This window comes from Cupressus sempervirens, chromosome 6, assembly GCF_028749045.1.
Source record: "Cupressus sempervirens isolate cs-2001-9-10 chromosome 6, ASM2874904v1, whole genome shotgun sequence".
Taxonomy (NCBI): Eukaryota; Viridiplantae; Streptophyta; class Pinopsida; order Cupressales; family Cupressaceae; genus Cupressus; species Cupressus sempervirens.
Window position 1 is genome coordinate 686,202,430 of NC_143123.1, and position 16,436 is coordinate 686,218,865.

Sequence of the window (16,436 nt, forward strand, 5' to 3'; positions counted from 1 at the left end):
CAATAATAAACATGAATTATTTAATTATCAAATCAGCTATAATGTCAGCTTCATGGAATTTTTGTGAAACACTAGTAATAAATGCATCTCATGTCATAAAATAGATTACAGAACATTACAAGATCAACGAGAGATATTTGATGAAAAGGGAGCACTCAATTAGATGGTCAAAGCACATAAACCTACATGAAACAATTAAACAAAAGTATTACTGCTCACGAAAAGCTTTTTAGTCACAATCGAAGATGCAATGACTACACAGGGTGTAAATTCCAAAAAATATCTTGTAGATTCACAAACTTACTGATTTTACTGTTTAATAAGATGCATAAAGCAAGACTTACAACGTAATAGTAACTTTATGTGGAAAATTGGATTGACATGACTATTCCTCCGACAACTTCATTAAATTGAAAGTAATTCGGACAACCACTTACCTACTTTTTGAAAAATAGACTTTTAGTAAATGCTCTTTGACAAATCAGTCACTTTAAAGGCACAATTTTCTTTAAAAAACTATAAAAAATTGATACAAAATTCTACAACACTGAGTGAACTTCACTGTACAATCATATGTCACAACTACTTTACAAATTAATTTTTTTTCCCAGAAAATGAAACAACAATATTGAAACATTATTGAACAAAACTGTTGTGAAAAAATCAAATGAGAAAGGGAAAAAAAAAACAAAAAAAACATCCACTGGATACTATAGTATTAGGCAGGAACTAAAAATCATCAAACATTAATATCGGCTAAACCATCGCAGCGGTAATTTATAGCGTATTTAGAACTTCGAAAACCCATCCTCATGAAGCATCTAAAATATCAATGACGATAGATACGTGGAACAAAAGAAAATAGCAACAACAATGGGTACGTGGAAGAACAGAAGTTCGTATATTATCGGAACGAAAATGAACTGGTCGGATTGGAGAAAAGTATCATGGCAGAGTGCGGAGCCAAACTCAGATTCCAACTGCAATTCTCCGAAATTTCCAGACAGAAAACACCATTTCCAAGCCTTTCAAGATATGCAGGGCGATGCAAGCAGGGGCGTGCAATGAAGGCATCATTCCAATCTCAGTCAAACGAGACGAAAGAACAAGAGATTAGAGTGTGTGTAAGCAAGGCCTGCTCTAAAAGTGGCTCTCGGGAAACGCAACAACTTCTCACCAGTCTTGCACCTCCAAATGTCAAAGTCAAGAGCTGTAACTGTCTTGGTACTTTCAACTTTCCTTTCCTTTCATCTTTCATATCCCATTTTCTTGTTCATTTCCCATATTGTGATTGCTTAATATTACAAGAATTGGTGCCCACTTAGGCATGATATTATTTATTTGGTTGTAATACTTAGTGTTGGAAAAATGTAATTTGTTTTGGGGGACGCTACATTAGAGCACAGCTTTATAACAATGGCAAGCCCAACAACCCATCTAATATTTGATAATGTTTGCTAGTTAAAGTTCACAATAGTGCGCAAAGTACGTTACATGGGTTGATTGCAGGGGAAATCTACACTTCCCAAATGGGACTAGGAAGGAAAATCTTGACGGGTATTCAAATTTCAGAGACTGGTAATTGATTCTTTGTGATGGTTCAATTTAAGCTGGTTTGATGGTTCCTTTTTATTAGTTTCAACCTGTCATCAATATAGAACGAGGGCAAAGTAGACCGCACGAGATTTGAGTTAATGATCACTGATTGGGAGAGATGGTGATTGAAGGAATCACCCAAAAATTAAACAATTATTATAAAAAATTATATCTTATAAATGGTTTATTTTTAAGGTCAGTGCTGATCAAGACCACATTAGACCGCACGAGATTTGAGTTAATGATCACTGATTGGGAGAGATGGTGATTGAAGGAATCACCCAAAAATTAAACAATTATTATAAAAAATTATATCTTATAAATGGTTTATTTTTAAGGTGTGTGATACCCCCTTGTGGAGGCCCATCGGCGGATAGTTTTCATTTATCCTACATGTTGTTAAATTGTATTGTGCTGGGTTTTGATCTCCTGACTAAGCTCAATCTTGCCACTTCTAATCTAGATAAGTTGTTTTAGAGCAGGGAAAGCTATAGGAACAATCGTCTTAAGAATTAGATAAACTTTTGAAGGGTCCAATAGATCAATTTGTTATATGCTATCTAATTCTATATCATTTTATCTTATGTTTTTAATCTACACAAAAAAGAAAATTCAAAGGGTTGGAGTATATCCTATCTGCAGCTTCAGTAAAAGCATTGGCTCCATGTTCTCCAGATGAGAGTAGCATCAAGCCAAAATGGAAGAACATCTTAACTTTGGTCGAGGCTCCTAATAAGTTTGCTGAACATGGTTATTTCCACATTCTTGCATTTGACTTTTTAGGCGTAACAAATTACTTGAATGAAAATGTTTTCAAGTGCCATGCAAGTTTGTCCATCTAGTACTTTGCAGGTCCTACTGTCATTTGGTTAGGCCGACTTTCTTACCATGTACGTGGGTGAGTCTTCTGGTATTTTACTGTTCACAAGGCTGTTTTGATTCCTAATGTGCAAGTAGGTTTAGTCGCCGGGTCATACCTTTTGATGTTTGGTGCATACTTCTTGTACTGTAGAACTTATCCACAATCAAACCTTAAAATCAAGCATCATTTCAGCATGGGATAGCATTTCAAGCTTGGGATTTAGTAGCCCAGAATCTACAAACATTTATAATCTTATGTTGGAAATGTTGTCATTGATGTCAATAGTAAATAGACAATTAGAAATCAAAAGGTTTGAATGGGATTGAGAAATTGTCATTGATGTCAAAAGTGAATTGATGAGATTTTTGGATTCATTGTCATTGATGAAGATTGTTGTCATGGACTTAAATGCTAGCTTACCTGTAAATTTCTGGCACGCATACTGAAGAACAAATATATCTGATTTGAAGTTTATATTCCAGCCAAACATCCTTTCATATGTTGCAAGACTTATATATAGGATTTTGACCAAGTAAAAGAATAAGTCTAAACTATACATATGAGTAGTGAGCAACAGTTATCTTATGGTTAACACCGATAAACTCACCCAAAGGGCAATGATTAATATATTGTTTGAGGCAGTATAAATTTGTATGTAGAACTTCAACAACGAATAGCAATTAGAAAGAGCAACGGTGGAAGTTACATGTAACAAAATGATATCATCATAAAGAGTACTTCAAGTTTGCATAATCAGTGCTTTTTTCAAGACAAATGAGAAGTAATAAACAGCACCAGTTTATTAAGAGGTAAAGACAGTGTTAAGTGTGATTCCTTAAAGGGTATGGCTAGCGGATTCATGAAGAACGAACAGTAGTTTGATTAAAATGACAAAGAAGAAGTAGCCCATTCTATGTTTCAGAAACGTGATGGCTTATGATATTGCAGAGGTGGTCGGTATGTTTATAAACATTAACTGGTTGGCTACTTAAGTTGTTAAACATAAGTGCAGTGATCTCAGTAATGAACAACATTATCACTGTAAGAGACTTAGTTTGAAGACAGCAAACAGAAACTATAACTGTTGAACAAGCAATCCAAAGGGTCAATGTCTATTAAGGAAGATTGATCCAATATAAGCTATACATTTCAAACAAAGATCATTTGATATCATCAACTAGAAAGTCTACTTCATGGTATGTAGCAATCTGCAACATATGTATGAAAAGTTGCAGTGGATGTGATTTATAAATTACATGAATAATATGTTAACCAATGAAAAGGAGAAATAATAAAGTGCAACTTTTGAAGGAAAAGTAGTATTGATTGGACATCACTTATGATAGAAGCAGCTACGTAAACAAGCAGTTTGTTTAATAATCCTCTTCAAATGTTGCAATTTATATCTGTAATATATTAATATAACGGTGAACAATGCTAGACTAGGAAGTAGATCACTCACAAAATTATATGTACATGAGGAATTCTAAACCCAACCCTTAGATAAGATCTGATTAGCACAACTCAAAAAGGATAAAGGGCTGCCAATGCAATATCTAGGTGAAAGGGGGCTTTAGTGATATTCCTTTTATTGATTAATGTATGTGTCTGACTAATGTGTAAATGATAAAAACAATGTAGATCTGATACATAAAAGTAAGTGCAATGTGAAATATAAGAAGAATAAACTCACATTGAAGAAAGAGGAGGCAAGTGTACCTTCAAATCTGATTTTGGCTGTTGCAGAGATGTTAGAATCAGGTAAGGTTCTACATCTGGGCATCTGATGACTGTAACTTTTGTATGTGAAAACTCAGCCATAAAGGACAATGCTGACCTGGACAGCCTTGTCCAAGACTATGTTCCAAAATCAGACGCAGTCCTTTAAACTCTGAATCCGGTGAAACTTTCCAAGGGCCCACAACTGGTTCCGAAACTTTTGAATCTAGATACACAACTTCTCAAACTGCACCTGCACACAAAAAAGAAGGGGAAGAAAGCTGAGGGGAGGGGTTTTCTCCAGTTAAACCCCTATCTAGGAATCAACCTTTAATTGAAATAATGTTGTCATGTAGCAGAGATTAGATTTAAACAATGGAATATATCATACCATTTAGATGCAATTGTCTCTAAGTATATGATCACGCATTTTGATGCAATCAATAACTTTGACTCGAGATGAAAAACGAAAGGAAATTATGTAAGACAAAACCTCATGTAGTAGATGTTGTAACTCACCACAATGTTGGATTGAGGAAGAGAGAAGAGGAATACTTGATGATGAATGTAGATCTCCTTCCTTGATGTCAAACTCCTTTGCCTGACCTCCAATGGGGAAGAGAGCTAGATCTATGGAAGGAAGTGCCTTGAATGTATGATGGAATGAAATCTTGAGATGCCTGATGGCTTCCTTGCACTTGAATGCTTGATGGACTTGAATGCTTGATAGTGGATATCTTGATGGATGCTTGCACTTGAATCTCTTGAATGCACGATGGGTGTAAGATAGCTTGCACAAGGAAGTGAATAGCTTGCACAATAATCGATGGATTTGAAAATGAGAGGAGTGAATGCCTATTATACTCATTTCAGGGCTTAGCTTTCATGTGGCTGGCCTGAGTAAAGACCCTAGAGGATAAACCGTGCGTTAGACCCAAGGTGATGTAGGAGCATCTTGGGTGTAAGAGGAATCTTGCATCACCCAAAAATATTTCCTTTTGTTTCTTGAATAAGGGCTGTCTCAACGCAGAGTTGTTGTTTTTGGAGGCTTGCTACTTAGTAAGTTGGTCATATGAACTCAGAATGTCCTAATTTCAGAGGTGGATGTTCATCTTGGATCTTGGATATATTAGCCTACCAGTTGACGCTTAGTGCCATATCACGAGTATTCATAAAGTTATTGCGGATCTTTGGTGTGCAATTTTGTTATAAAAACTTCGGGCTTAGTCTTGAAGGCCTTAGAGGCCCTAGATGGGCTCTGTAATGGGGTCAACTAGAGCTTGCACAAGTCAAGCCCTGTAGATTAGAAGTTGAGAATTTCTTAATGGGGTTATAAAATAAAACTAGATCAACGGTTCGCTAGTTACGGTCTTCCGAAGTTGGGCCAACCAAAATTTTCAAAATAAATGTCAACAGTGTATTGGGTCGACTCTATATATATTTTTAAGGTTGGCTGGCCTCAAGGGTCAGGGTTCGATGTCTAGAAACTTTCTAGGTGGCATAAAATTGCCTATATAAGAAAGGCTAGTAGATTGTCTAAGATAGCTTTCGGTGATAATTCGCAGCTCTGTGTTGTAGATTATTGTAAGGAAGGCACCCATATATTGTATTTTAAAATTCTGTAATCCACATTTGTGGCGATAATAAGAAGCCCATATTTTGTTCTTGCAGATTGCTGTTATTTCTTTGTTTTTGTTATGTGTTTGTGTTATTAAGGGGAGCACCCTTCATCACAAGGCTCAATGATGTATAATGCCCAAGCACAAGGCCGCCTTGGACGACCTTGTCCAGGTTGAGTGCATGCACATTTTATTTGAATTTTATTGGGACCTAGGGATAATGCCAAGGAAAGGGTGTTGAAAACCATAGCCTGCTCAGAAATTAGGGAAAATCCCAAAATCCAAGTACACATGTAAAGGGTCCTAGGTGGAAAATAAATTAGATGATAGGGTGAAAATTGGGAAATCATGCATAGAAGTTAGAGCCAATCTCGAGTTTAAACATGATTAAAGGAGGAGGTGCAATGTGACAACCTACCATAAGAAACACACTAAAGTAGGTTAAAAATGGACCCAAAATGAGCACAAATTAAGTGCTTACTTTTTAGAATGGTACAATATCAAAGTGGGTTTCTTTATAATGTTGGCCATTCATTAAAGATGATGTTGTGATTTGTTTCAACTTCCAACCAAATATTAAAGATGAGCAGTGATTATCATTGAAGGCAGAAATTAATAAGATCACAAAACCAAGGATTAGTTGTGAAGACAATGATTAATATGTGAAGCCAATACTTAACACGTGAAGGGAAAAAATTTATTAAGTGCAAAGGTGAAAATCATTCTTATTAACAAATTGTAATGATTCAAATTAAAAGAAATGTAGTGAATTTAGAATGACCAAAATGAGTGACGGATTAGAGAATATGAAGTAGTCTGATAATACAATTAGGCATCAATGGAGAATAATGCTTGTTAAAGCCGGTAATTCATGTAATGAAAAGTCATGATTAAAAAGATGGTAGGATTTGGGTGCTAAACCAAAAGAAATATATTTCATTTCATCTTCAAAAAGGTGCGATTTACTAAGGAAGAGATATGATACTTTCAATAGGATGCATGGAGTGTTGTCTCTCTTCGTAAATATGGGCAAACATAAAATGATATGGGGAATTTAAGAAAAAATGAGTGAAGAGTGTTATGTGAGAGACAAAAAGTTATAGCATTCAAGCTTAAGAAGATTTAAGAAGATATCCATGCAGGTATAAGGAAGAATGTCCTGCAGACATAGAGGAAAAGATCATGTCAGATATAAAAGAAATCTATGCAGAGGTGGAAGAGAAGATTGTGTACATATAAAAAAGATGTTACAGATATAGAAGAGAGAATTATGACAGATCTTGAAAAGAAATATGTATAAATATATGTAAAAGAGAGTATATGCAATTGTGAAAAGGAATATATGCAGATATGAAAAGATCACTTAATGTCCACCATGCATTGTAGAAGCAACATTTAAAGGTGAAACCTTGATTTGGAAGTTGGTGCTTCCTAAAGGATGTTGAACCTTGATATTTTGCTAATGCTGCCCCCAAATCCATTGTACCTAAACCCTCACTTGAACCCTCCCCCATGCCACCCTTTCTTATATTGAAGGCCTCTTGGGCATGCTATCCAAAATACTTTGTAAAACTGGTATTGTTTGTGCCTATCAAACCCATATCCACAACTAGGAAGCTCATCCCTTCCACTAAGCACCTCTTACCATTACTTCTCCATCCTAGTGTTTAAAAATTAATTTCTTGTGAGAACATGGGAGAATGTCATAGATCTATCAATGCTAGGATTAAGAAACATAGTGCTGACATTCCTTATGATTGTATCTCCAAATTGGCCTTAGCTGAGCACTCCCACCTCACCAAACACCACATTTTCTTGGACAACACTCATATTATCAGGAAAAAGGCAGTTTCTTTAAGAGAAAACTCGAAGAAGCTATCATCATTAAAAGTCATACAACTAATCTCGATAGACTTGACGGTTGGGATATTCACCCTCCCTAGCAACCTCTTTTAAGCTCCCATCATTCACCCGCTTCAACCTAGTGATCCCCCTCTCTTAGTCTTTCTTCTCCTTCCCTTAGTTTTCTCTCTCCATGACCTTTTTCGATTTTCTTTTATTGTCTGGATTGTAATTGAAAAATTTTTCCTTGACAAATTCTCGCCAAGGGACCAAAAAAATGGCAAAAAATTTGATACTCGACAACTTCTTGCCAAAAACTCACCAACTTAAATTTTTTCTTAAATTCAAGTAGAAATACAATTTTTTTGGAAAATTCATTGAGGAGATGTATCTTATGAGTCAATAAATGAGTAAACAAAAGAATTAAGCTGAGTCTAGATATATTTAAATGCAAACTGGGTACAAAATGGTATGCTCATGTGGAATGCCGATGGTTGGTAACCTAATAACTTGAATTAAAATGAAAATATAAAATACTCTTTGTAAAACTATAAGTAAATACAAGTACAACATCAAAATAAGCTACATCTTCCTCTTCCCCTTCCTAGTATCACTAGTAAAAACTATGAGAGCGGTAGGGGTTCTAGTCCTAGGAGTCTATTGTGGTGGAACCTCCTCCCTTCTCACAACTGGTTGTGACTCAACTTCCATCCTAGATTTACAGGGTGTTGGTCTTTACAATGACTCATCATCCTCAACCTCCTCATCCTCCTCAATGTCATCCAATCCCATGGAGAATCCACCCTCTTCATAGTTTGCGTCTCCAAATTGTAGATCTCATCCTCTGTAAACAATGAAGGCTGGTCTGTGATGTCCGATCATAGTAAGGATTTATGTCATCCAAATAAAATGGACCAGCTGGTGTTTCTCTATCTTCCTTGTGCACAAACAAAGGTTATTTTTCACAAAGACAAGTTCATTGTGGCATTTTTGTGCTAACTTGATCCTCTTCTTCATGTGGATGGCCTTATACAAGCTCCAATTGTGCTTACAATTGGATAAACTGCAAGGTTGGCATTGGATTCTGAGAGCAAGTCCTTGTTGATTTAAGACATTTTCACCCTAATTTTGCCACCAAGCATCTGCAAAGTAAAACATATTTTAATTTTTGTCTACTTATCTTGCATGTGAAAGACTCCAAAAGTCCAAATATCATGCCTGGGGTTCAAGAGTTTTTCCTTCTTTTGGCCATGTTAAAAGAGAATAGCTTGCCCCTTGCATTCTAGCATATGTCTAGTTCAAACAAATGAGGTCTTTCACCTCATCTTTAGGTATCATCCTCAACATACATTCAATGAGGTCCTCCATGGTCTCTCAATTGGGATTTAAGACTTAACCTTGGCCCTATTTATGACTTCATAAAGATACCCCATTGGGTTGATGCCCATCTCCCAAACGGAGAACTCTATCCAAGGGCTCCAACACCTACAATTGAAAAGTACAAAAAGATTATCATTAATCATTAAAGTCACAAATTAATAATGCAAAAATTGAATACAAAAAAATATATTCAAGGTTTGAAGTTTTTGAGTTATCTTCACAATTTTTGTAGCTCTTTCTGCAAATTGGTTTTGAACACAAAATGCAACACTTTATCCATTAGGGTTCTTTGAAGAACTTGAGTCTAGCCATGCTTGACTCAAACATTTGCTTCAAAGGCATCAAAGAAGTAAGAATACTTTGCAATGTTAAGAAAACCATTGCAAACCTTGTAAATCTCGCTCTTACCAACTGCTTACCTTGGGTGTGCTCTCTCATCAAGTGAAGAACCTAGTGGTGATTGTAGATGTACTTTGTTATCTTTCTTGCATCCTCTATAATTGCTCTTGCCTAATCTAATTTTCCTATGTCCTTCAAAAGAAGGTCAAGGACATACAATGCATAAGGTGTCCAAAAAAGTGTACCATATTTGTCTTGGAGGATCCTATCCACTGCCACATATGCTGATTCTCTATCGGTTATTGATTCGCACCGCATTATCAATTCTCACCTCCATTACATCTCAATAACATTAGAGCCAAGGTATCAGTAGTCTTCACCTTGTTAAAGGCATACATCGATTTCAAAAACACCACATCCTCCTTGCAAGAAACCAAAAAATTAATGATAGTGTTTTTTTCCATCCATCCATCCACTAAAAAGAATGGTACATCCACATTCTTTCCCTAGAAATTGCATCTGTGAGCAACCTACAGGTATGAAGTACAATTAATGTTAAGTACACAATTCTGATTAAAAATATCTTAAATTAACAAAAAAAATAGTAATTACTCTATTTAATAAAAGGACATACTCTTTAAATTAAAACTCAACATAAGCTATCAAGACTCAAAACTAAAAGTAAAAAGTTAAATCATTAAAAAACTAAGACAAGTGAACTAACCTACTCAAGTTTACGTGAGAAGGCACCTTGTAGCCTATTCCATTTTGCAAATTTGAAAAGGTTGTTGTTGAAGTACCAAAATTTGGCACAAGGAATGTCTACCTATTGATGTACATATTCCACATAGTTTTTGCAAATGATGGTTGTGCTCGAAGCGTGTTTTTATGCACACAAAATCTACCTATGGAAGATGATTGTGACATCTATGGTCGTTCTCTATTAGAAGCAGAAATGGTAGTCGAGGGGATGATGGATTTGCAGATATGTGGACCATGAAGAGAGCCCACTAATGCCCTTAAGCGCTTCTTCCTCTTCAAGGTTGATTGTAACACCTTGTGATTCAGCTACGACCGCCCTCATGGCTAGTTTTTCTCTTTCTTTTTGCAATTTTGCTCTTCTTGAATAATGAGCAAGGCATTTATGTCTTTTTAAATTTCTTTTGTGGTGTTGTTACAAACCCTAGGATCATGGTTTGCGATGCCTACGAGGTGGTATTTAAAGTGGTGTATGCCTCCGCTAGTTACTTTTCCACACTTGATGCAAATTATTAAATTAACGTTGGGTCCTTCAAAGTCATATATCCAAGCCTTAATTCTAGCCCTTTTAGGACACATACCTACATATTTAGATGGGCCTGTGTTTACCAAGACACCAACAACCCTTGAAGCTAAGCCATTTGTGGAAGAATCTCTATTTTTGTAATCTCAATCAAATTTCGACCTATAAATACAAATGGAAACCACAACTTAATATTTTAATAAAAAATTTAGCAAACAAACTAAATTAGTTTAAAGAATCTTAAACATAGTTGAAAAGAAAAGCAAGAAAAAAATGTTAGGGTTTGAAATTTTTAGGAATTCTTGAGAAAATAATGTAAAAATCTGTAAACAATAATTAAAAAATGGTGTTAGATCTTGTTCATTACAATCTAAAACAATTTAGAGTACTTAGGAAATGCCATTGTAGAGTTTATATAAACCTAGATGCAACAAATAGGAGATAAAATGATTTAATAAAATAGAAAAAGAAATTGGTGAAGTTACCCAAGAATCTGATTTCGCTTCAAAACATTCTTTAAATCTGCTCCAAATCAATCTAAATTCTTACAAATTACCTTGCAATACCTTGGAAGGCTTTTTTTTGGTTTGGATAGCAAAATAGAATTCAGAAAATGCAAAATGAGCCTTTGTTTTGGCATCAAAATCTAATACGCTTTCGTAGGTGATGAATAAACTACTTATTGCCAATTAGTTTGCAAAAAAATGCTTATGTACCTGGTGATAAGTTGTACCAAGTAAATGTGGTGTTTACTCGCTGGGCAAAACATATCATGACAAGTAAAAAAATTGCTGATCTTTGCATCTATGGTCTAGAAATACCTTTGGTGGCACCTTTGTACTAGCCCTTTCTTTCCCTCTTCTTAGAGGCCAACAACCTTTCAAGAACTAATGTAACAAAAGTTTGATGAAAAGTAAGAAGGCATTGCTTGTGGATGTCAACACAAATGTAGTATGGTTTTGAAATTGAAGGTGTATTCCGATGAACCAATTCAAACTCATTCAAACCAAAGTGATGATCATGACATGACTCCTATGTATTGCACATTAATGATAGAGAGCCAAAGCATGAGAATGAAATGCAAACATTAATGGGATATTTATCTCCCTAATTTTTACAACAAAATGTTCCCTTGAGAAAATTAAGCGAAGGATTGAAGCAAAACCCTAAATAGAACAATTACATCACTTTTCTAAGCGACAATTACTGCCATCACTATACAAGAGGAGTAAGTGTCATTGATTTCTAGTGTATTATCATTGAAAGAGTTAAGGTCGTCTTGTTTGGAGAGAAAATTCTTTTCATATGTTATCAAAGATAAGCTTAGCTCAAGATGAAGCTCAAATATTTGGGGTAAGAACACTTGAATGGTTTAGATAGTGCTTTACCAAAAGTAGGTGACATACAACTAGAGTATATTGATTTGGGCAAATTTAGAGAAGAACAAAAAGCCCTAATGGATACCTCGTTACCCATAAACTTGTATAAAGTGAACTAGTAGAAGTGGCCACATTTCTAGTGGCAATTTAGTGCACGAAGCTCATCATTGAATGCATCCATAGGTATGATCCAAACACCAGACACATTAAGATCAATAATGATAAAAAATTGATAACTTTGGATAGGGCAACAATCCATCCCTGCTTTCTTCTGCCTAATGGAGAGGTTTACTCACATTTGGATCCCACTCTATTGCAATGTGAATTCAACATGGAGAAAGGGTACTACAAGAGTATTATAGCAAAATAATGGTTCACTATACCAAGGAAAGGACAATCCTAGCTCCCCAAGACCATTCACAAGTCATGTATGAAGAGAGATATTGCAAACATTATTATATTGTTGAACACTCATGGGCTACATTGGGACGTTGATGCTTTTAATTTGGATGAATAGTTTTTTTTCTTTGTGCAAATCATTTGCACTAGGGAACAATGTTTAGATTGGGTTGGATTGATCAATGGCTGGTTACATGACTTGATTTCTCGTCTTCATTTCTATAAGTGTTTCTTTATGTCATCATATTTGATATATGCTCTAGCTTGCACAAAATCCTGGCCTGGACTCCGTCATGTGGAGAAACTTGATGAAGAAGTGCAAAGAGTGGTAAGTAGATCATCCTTTCCCTTTTGATTTGCAAAAGGTTGGAGGAACTCCTCTAGGCTTCGATGTCTAGGATAACCAGTATTTTAATGCACTGTGCAGACCACACTTTTTGAGATAATTTATACATTCCATTTTGGCCATTTGAGTGCAAATCACACTTTTTCCTTGCATATACACATTGGAGTTGAAGGCAATATGCAGATCACATTTTTCCAAGTGACTTGCATATTTAAAATTGTTGAGTAAATGGCAATAGAAAGGCACATCAGGCTTTTCCAGCCATGTTACACATTACACATTCACTTAAATGCACAATCGGACTTTTAAAACTCATTTATATGTTACCTTGTTGCATAAAAACCCAAGTATGGAGTTGATTGCACTCTTTGGGGAAGATTGCATATTACATTTACATGCTAGTTAGTAAGTTAGGGTTTTCACAATGAAATGCATATTTAAAATGCTATACAAAACCGCCCAGCCAAGTGGTTTTTTGTAGAAAACAAGTAGTCTTTGTGAGCTAATTGTGGCTTAGGAAGATAAATACATATTGCATATTGAAAATATGTCATATGCAATATGCAGTTGGCTCGATAAAGTGTGATTTGCTTCTTGGAGTGAGGAAAAACAAGCAAAATCGGTCTTTTTGGGTGCAACTATTACACATACTTCTTGTTTCTATTTTGCACATGTTTAATTAATTGACATAAGTGAATCTCACTTTTTCGGTTCCATTACATATTATACAACATTTTTATGTGTCGTGTAAATAGGTTGATTTCACTTAAGCTATTTAAGTTATGACAATAAAGTGCAAACATTACATTGAATTAGATTAAAAAGTGCACTTCATAACTTAAATTATAACGTAAAAGATCAAAAAGTGCGACTATATAACTGAAGAACATATTGTAAAGTGTTTGAAGTTATAAATTTCAAAAAGTTCAACATAACATCAAATTATAAGTTCTAATATTTAAAATATGAAATTGGGGTTCTGAATTCCGATTACACATTCACTTAAACCTTAATAACTTTTGATTAACAACTCCGATTAAGTCCCAAGATAGCTCGAAATGAGGGCGTGAAAGCAAGAGTTTGAAGGAAACAAAAAGACAGAAAACAATCCGAATAGTCACATTAAAATGCAAAAAAGGACTTTGAAGGCCTCAAAAATCAAGTTTAAGTTACTAGATTTGACAATTCCAATCAAGCTTTCAAAAATAAAAGCAACTTGGCGAGAACCTTCAATAGAAAGACTCATAACATGAATTGGGAAGAATTAATTGACCAATATTTGTCAATCATACAGTGAGTTAACATAGAGAAATTTGAAACTTTAATGGCAAAGTTTCGTAGTGTTGCCTCCATTTTGTGATTGCAAAATGAAGGACAGCACATATTTATAATAATATCATTATTAATATAAGAATATGATATTTTTTGCAATATAAGATATCATAAATATAATATGACTAGTATTAGCTATGATTAATACTTGAATGATATAACATTAAAATATAAAAAAATCTAAAAAGGATGGACTTAAAAGTAGTAGTTAACTTACAATGTGTACCTTATACTGACTTATATATTCACTCATTTGAAATGTAAGTAATAGGTAGTATATTATATTAATAAGCATCTACAATGTTACTAAAACAACTAATGTGGAAAATCAAGAATCACAACCCTTGAGTGGATATATAGGGACAATCATTGAAACTGTGAAGATATAACTTGGGTAGGAAGGAAAAAAGATAATAATAATAAAGTAAGGAAGTTACAGCAGCCAGTAGAGAAAAATGGGGACATTACAAGTGATACCTGAGCATGATCCTGCCATCCTCAGGAGAACAAGAGAAAATAAAAGAAAACATAAGATGGACAAAAGAATATAATACAAAGTAGCAATCAAAAGAATCTCATGAATATAAGGAGTGCATGAGTGAAAGTAATAAGTTGCGATCACTGAATAAGGAAACTAAGAAATTTAGAGAAGACTTTAGCATTAGGAAAGAAGTTTTATATACATCAGACCTACATAATCCATTCTCTGTTAAGTGACATATATAAAGGTAGCTTTAAGAGGTGATCAGCGAGTTAGAAGATTTATGATAACGCCATCAATTGCAATGACTGTCAAAAGAGGATGACATCCACCTGGAACATATACAAACATCGGATTGGACTGTTGGAGAGGCAGATTGAAATTGTTGAGGAAAGAGGTATCACAGAACATGGAAGGAGGAAGCATTGAACATAAAAGGGGATTAGAACATATATCTAGCATTCATTGGAGGAGTGTATAACAATCCTTGTGGCGATATCAATGGAAATGGAGCAAGTTAGTGGAAACGTCAAAAGAAAGAACCAGAGGTTGTATCTTATGAATCGGGCCCTCTATATAGATTTAACAGTAATCCATGCCTAGATTCAATGCATATAAACAATATATCATCAATAATGATCCTAGATTTCATCCAATGCATAAAGAGGCCTTGTCTGGGATTGTCAAAATACATATTCTTTCATTTATAAATTTAAATCATGAACTACACAGAGGCACAACAAATATAGTTGAGGAAGAGTACAGAAGTACTACCACACAAAGGGATGATACATGGATATATACAAATCATATGGAATTTGGTGGTTATATATATATATGTATATCTATTTACCCATTGTAGACGAGGTCAATTTAGTACTCAGTCTGTATGCAAAAGACACACAGACGTATAACAAAGCGATCAGTTCTGATACTAAATAATATATTATGTTAATCTCATCACCCGGATCACATTGGATAGGAGTTACCCATTTTGTCTTTCAAGAGCATTAAAAGTTACTTGAAAACATTGTTGCATCACAGATTCAATAATGCTACAATTGGAAAAAACAAATATGTTAGTCACCCAGCAATTTTAGTCTCATAAAATCAGTGAACAGACATCTTTTGAGGGGAGAAATATAATGCACCAAAATAAACACCTCTAAACGTCCTTGGCTAGATTAATACTTCCATTTATAGATATACTATGTTGGCGGCATACACGTTTGTTGGAATTTAGAACAATGACAACACACTTTGATCATCAAGATCAAACAATTGGAGGAGAGAACAAGATATATGGAAGATATATATATATATATATATATATACATATATCACCACGAAACTCCATGTAATTTGTTTGAGTAAAATAGTGCATTGAACATGAAGTAACAACATTGGCATTAAATAGAGATCAAAATACATGGCCAGAAAAGAAATGAAGAGATTTATTTTCTTATGACTAATCATAGCAGTGATTAATCACCTGCTAAATTGTATTCTCCAGATTTAAAGGTAAGTTATATAACTGAACAGTCAACGTAATTATGGAAAATTAAGAATCCTTAAATGAGCACATAGCAATAAGCGGAGATCGATGACTATTAAAGGACATCGATATTTAAATGATATACATTTTGGGGTAAATTGATCAATACTCGGTCATTTATATATACTACAATGATATTTAACCTTCCAATTAGCAAGGACAGATGGGAGAAACAAATAAAAGTAAAAAATAAAAAACATTATTCCTCAGCTCATACAAAAGAATGAATATAACAATGTTACAAGAGATGATTTTAAAAAAAATGAATAAATTGTATTCTAGCTTGCAGCTGTGATGATTTTTTG

At 34.6% G+C, this 16,436-nt stretch overlaps 1 protein-coding gene across 2 annotated transcripts in view; it reads left to right on the forward strand.

The window, feature by feature from the left end:
* The first annotated feature begins 934 nt into the window (after window positions 1–934).
* LOC149554059 (uncharacterized) overlaps window positions 935–16,436 on the forward strand; it is a 38,318-nt gene continuing 22,816 nt past the window's right edge. Inside the window, exon 1 of one of the 2 annotated variants that reach the window (XM_089789398.1) lies at window positions 935–1,224. In XM_089789398.1, coding sequence (XP_089645524.1) covers window positions 948–1,224 — 277 coding nt within the window. In that variant the 5' untranslated portion in view covers window positions 935–947. Of the gene's footprint in view, window positions 1,225–1,394; window positions 1,579–16,436 lie in introns of those variants that run through there. The other variant, XM_089789399.1, reaches the window with a different exon arrangement.